General features: G+C 40.7%; 1 protein-coding gene across 1 annotated transcript; it reads left to right on the top strand.

Moving 5' to 3' along the window:
- The first annotated feature begins 369 nt into the window (after window positions 1-369).
- LOC141619696 (uncharacterized) lies at window positions 370-843 on the top strand. The gene has a single exon (XM_074436717.1). It carries the CDS (start codon window positions 370-372, stop codon window positions 841-843), a length of 474 nt encoding a protein of 157 aa, XP_074292818.1.
- The last annotated feature ends 4,710 nt before the right edge of the window (window positions 844-5,553 follow it).

Below are 5,553 nucleotides of genomic sequence, written 5' to 3'. Positions count from 1 at the left end.
ACAAGAGTTCCCTGAGAGTAGACAGTATACTCCTCGAGGTATAACTTTTATGGATGCTCTGAATCTCTCAATTTCTAGGAGTGTGAGTGCTGGTAAGAGGGGTCTCATGAAATTGCAGCTTGAGAATGGGTAGTATAGGGTTTTGGAACATTAGGGGTATGAATAGTATAAATAAACAGAATGAAATAAAGTGGTTCCTTAATCAAAATAAGGTGGGACTGTTTGGCTTAATAGAAACTAAAATAAGAAGTAGCAATTGGGTTAAAGCTAGAAACAATATCTGCAATAATTGGTCTATTTGCACTAATAGTAGCAAGCATAAAGGGGGACGTCTCTGGTTAATTTGGTAGCCTAGTCAATTTCTGGTAGATGTTGTGTATTAGTGCTCAGGTTATACATACTCTGGTCTGTGATAAACTGAGGGGCATTACCTTTTGGTTTACACTGGTGTATGGGTTTAATAAGGAGCAGGAGAGAGCTGGGCTTTGGACTGAGCTTACTCAGATTAGTAGAGGAGTTGACAGTGCTTGGATGATCTGTGGTGATTTCAATAGTCTGATGAACATCAATGAGAGAATTGGGGGGGCACCTGTCTCTTGGAATGATGTCTTACCAATGAGACAAATTGTCCTGAACTGTAATCTTATTGAAATGAAAACTGTTGGAGCTTTCTTCACGTGGAACAACAAACATGAGAATGGGACCAAGGTTTATAGTAAACTGGACAGAGTGCTTATCAATGCAGATTGGCTAACCACTTTTCCTGAATGTTATGCAAATTTTTTACCAGAAGGGTTGTTTGATCATTGCCCATGCTTGATTAAATTAATGCGATATGCCTAGGAAGAGGCCCTCTTTTAAGTATTTTAACATGTGGTCTCTTGTGGAGGAGTTTGAGGAAATTGTTCAGAATAGTTGGTATAAGGATATTCAGGGCACTCCCATGTACAAGGTGGTGACAAAACTTAAGATGCTGAAGAAGGGGCTTAGGGAGCTTAATCATAACAACTTTAGTGACATTGAAAATATCACAAAAGTTGCAAAAATATCCCTTAAAGAGTTTCAGACCCAATTGATTCAGGATCCTCTTAATAAGGGGCTTTGTGATGCTGAAACTGCTTGTGCAAAGGAGTTGATGCTACTGAAGAAAGCAAGGGAGCAGTATCTCCTTCAGAAATCCAAGGAGAAATGGATGAGTGAGGGGGATGAAAATACTGCTTATTATCATGCCAGTATCAAACAAAGGAGAATGAGGAATAAGGTGTATCAAATTAAGGATATGAATGGCAAGCTGTGCACTAAACCTGAGGAGATTCAAACAGCCTTTGAAAACTATTATAAAGAGCTTCTTGGGACCTCTAAGAAAGTAAGTCCAGTACACAGTCAGCTTGTTACCAAGGGTAAATGCATCACTACAGTTCATTTGGCCATTCTGAATGCTCCAGTAACAGATGAGGAGGTCAGACAGGCTATGTATTCCATTCCTGGTACCAAAGCACCTGGTCCAGATGGTTACAGTAGCCAGTTCTTTAAGGATTCTTGGGCTATTGTAGGAGTGGGAGTGAGTGCTGCTGTGAGGAGTGTCATTCATTCTGGTAAATTGCTGAAGGAGTGTAATACAACTACTATTACCTTGGTTCCAAAAATAGATGCCCCAGAGAATGTGACTCAATTTAGGCCTATAGCCTGTTGCAACACCATCTACAAGTGTGTTGCCAAGGTTCTCTGTAATAGGCTCAGTACAATTATGCATGATATTATTAGTCCTTCCCAGAGTGCCTTTGTGAAAGGAAGGGACATAGTTGGGAATATCCTGTTGACCCAAGATTTGGTTAAAATGTATAAGAGAAAAGCTTGCTCTCCCAGACTTTTAATGAAGATTGACTTACAAAAAGCCTATGATAGTGTTGAGTGGTCTTTTCTGCAAGAGATGTTAACAGCTTTGGGGTTTCCTAATCATGTGGTAGGTCTCCTCATGTAGTGTGTGTCTACTCCTACTTATTCAATAGCCCTTAATGGTGAAGTCTTTGGGTTTTTTCAGGGTAAGAGGGGTTTAAGGCAGGGTGACCCATTATCACCTTTGCTTTTTACAATTTGTCTTGAGTACTTAAGTAGGATACTGGAGTGGGTTCAGCAGCAGCCTGACTTCAGGTTTCATCCTTTTTGCAAGAGGGTTCAGTTAAGTCATCTCTGTTTTGCGGATGATTTAATCATGTTTTGTAGGGGGGATAAGAAGTCTGTGGTTTTATTGTTAAGAGCATTTAAATCCTTCTCAAATGCCTCTGGGCTTTGCATGAACCAAAACAAATCTAGCATGTATAGTAATGGTGTTGATGCACAGACTATGATTATGCTGGAAAGGGTGTCAGGGATGAGAAGGGGCACGATTCCTTTTAAGTATTTGGGTGTAACCATTACTCCTAAAAGGCTTGGGGTGGAGGACTGTCATTGCCTCATTGAGAGAATCAGTGCCAGAATTAGAGGATTAGGAGCAAGAAAACTCTCCTATGCTGGGAGGGTTGTTCTTATCAAATCAGTCCTAAGCACGTTACACAACTACTGGGCTCATATTTTTATACTCCCAAAGACTATCATCAACAAAATTGAAGCACAATGCAGGCAGTTTTTATGGCATGGGAATGATAGCACAACCAGACCTGCTTTGGTTGCCAGGAGTCAAGTGTGTCAGTCAACTAAAAAGGGAGGGTTGGGCTTAAAACAACTATACTGGTGGAATCTTGCAGCAATTGCTAAATATGTATGGTGGATTGCGGCCAAAACTGATCATTTATGGGTAAGATGGATTCACTCTGTCTATATAAAACAGCAGGATTGGTTGGATTATAAACCTGGTGTGGGTGTTAGCTGGGCCTGGAAGAAAATTTGTGGAGTAAAGGAAGCAATGAAACCTCTTCTTCTCTTGCAGGGGACTGGGACATATACTATCAAACTGGGGTATGACTGGTTGGTTGAGGAGTATCCTGACAGGGCCTGGCACCCTTGGATTACTAACCACCTGATTATACCAAGACATAAATTTACTGTATGGCTAATTGCTCATAACCGGTTATTGACAATGGATAGGCTAAGGAAGATGAACATTGTTCATGAAAATGAATGCTATTTGTGTGGGGTTGCAGCTGAGTCCATTGACCATCTGTTCTTTCAATGTGATTTCAGTAAACGATGTTTGATGATGGTTGAACAATGGCTGATGATAGAGATACCTGTACAGGGGGTTATTGAATGGTGGGTGCAGTATAGGGTAAGGTCCCTATTGATGAAGCAGATTGTAGCAATGGTTTTGGCGAGTCTGATGAATCACATATGGGCCAGTCGAAACAGAAGCCGAATAGAGGGGGTTGTGCCACTTCCCAAAAGTCTGGTACAGCAGTGTAAGGTTGAAACTAGAATGAGGATACGTGGAGGTGGAAAATGTTCAAACATAGGGAGAGTCCATGATTAGATAGATACAATTTGTAGAGGATGAATGATTTGTAATTAGCATGAGTAGCACAATTTTGTATGGGTGACGATAATTATAATATAATACTTACCTTTTTCCCAAAAAAAAAAAGAAACTTGACAAGTGTATACAAGGCCCGTGTAGATACTTTTTCTTCTTGAGACTTTGCTCACTAGAATGCTTGTAAAACACCCTAGGATGTGTCATGCTAGTATCCTTTGACCCATGGATTAAGGCCTAGTCAAGAGTACCTTGTGGTGTGATAACTCCTTGGCTACCGTTTATTCCAAGGTGACCCTTGAAACCATACAACCATCTTCCATATTCTACCACATTTTGTCACCAAAAAGGGAATGGGCACAAAAATTATCAAAATTTGAGTTCAAGCAATGAAAAGAAATGAAAATGTTTGTAATTTGCATCAAAAGAAAAGAGGAGTCCAAAAACAAGAACTCCTAAGCTTCAAATATAAGGCACTCTCGTTACTAATTGGGGTGACTTTGAAAATGTTCAAAATAAAATGCAAAAAGTTGAAAGTTGTCAAGTATTGAAATGCCAAACATCAAAAGAAATGGCAAAAAGACATTGTTCTCAAAAATGTCAAATGCCACAAGAAATTGGGGGGAAAAAAGAACGACAAAAGCAAACTCCCACATGAAACTTAAAATACAAATGATCCCTTTATCCATCAAATCCATTTTTGTGCATGGTAGAAAGGGGACGACCCTTCTTCTTGTCTAGGCAAGAAGGGGAATTCCACGATCCTCCAGTGTTTCAAACGCCATAAGGAGTCTACTCTTGACAAAAGCATTTAACGATTGAGGACAAAGGTACCCTAGCTAGACACAACTTGGAGGTGATTTATTGGTATCCTATTAGGCTTAGTAGCTTGAAGAAATAATATCTATGATGGAGTGTGTACCCTTAAATTGCTTCCCTAGTAGATGATTTCCGCCACTTAGATGAGGAAAGTGGCTATTCTTTTGTAGATGCATCCATTACTTGTTTTGTGTGCTTAAATGCTTGGTTGTATCGCCATTTTGGAAAGCCCCACCTTGCCTTGCAAGCAGGCATCTTACCTCATAGATGTCTTGTTGTGAGTTGAAGGGGCGGAGTGAGACCCACTAATTGTCTCAAATCGGTTATATTATTAGGATAGTTTAAATAAAGGTCTAGTTCTAGTCACCTCTTTACTCGGGACGAGTAAAGGTTCGGTTTGGGGATGTTTGATGTGACTCTTAATTGCGCACATTTAGTCCCCTAATTGTACCTATTTTGCATACTAATATAGCATTTCATGGCCATTTTATCCGTCAATTCCTTCCAATTTTGCTTTCCTAGTGCATTTTATTTGTCTTATAGGAAAGGAGATAATGAGACGGAATTCCCGTCTCCTGTGCATATTTGGAAGCTTGTTGATGATCTTAGATGGACTAGTATAAAGAGGAGGCAAGAATAATGACCAAGGATGTAGGAATAAAGAGTATATAGAAGGATCATAGGCTTAGAAGCAAGGAGAAGGAAGCCATTACAATAGGAAATTGCTCGTAACCAAACCAAGAGTTGCTTGTTTAGCTCTAAAAGTATTCTAGATAAAACGGTGTTGAAAAATCAAGTGGTCTAGGCTTTTGATTCACTCCAATAGGAGTCCGGATGAGGAAATGACGTCCGTTTTACAATCCGAGCTCAAATAGACAAGCTTTCCGCCAATCCACGCGTCCCGAGACTCAAGACGAGCGTGCAAGACTCAAGACGAGTGGATTGTTAGACATTAAAAAAGAGAACCACTCTGCCCAGTGATCTGTGCGTCTTGATCCCAAGACGGGCGTCTCAGAACCCCATGATCCGAGCGTCTTGCTCCCAAGACGGGCGTCTCAGAACGCTATGATCCGGGCGTCCCGATAACAATCCGAGCGGATACCGTCACAAACTGGCCGTGCCCCAAGCTGATCCGAGCGGATCGTGGTAGGACTAGCAACGTGATATGCGCATTTCCTTCGGGACTTGCATTTCCCTACTCAACACTTAGCAATGCTATTTACTAATCTACCCTTGCTTAACCTAATGATGTACCACTATATATACTC

Source organism: Silene latifolia, chromosome X (assembly GCF_048544455.1).
Source record: "Silene latifolia isolate original U9 population chromosome X, ASM4854445v1, whole genome shotgun sequence".
NCBI lineage: Eukaryota > Viridiplantae > Streptophyta > Magnoliopsida > Caryophyllales > Caryophyllaceae > Silene > Silene latifolia.
Note: the sequence above shows the minus strand (reverse complement) of the source record. Positions and strands in the feature narration are given on the sequence as shown.

What these genes read in the sequence shown, in the direction of transcription:
- LOC141619696 (XM_074436717.1), top strand. Translation starts at nt 370, where the DNA reads ATGTTGTGTATTAGTGCTCAGGTTATACATACTCTGGTCTGTGATAAA.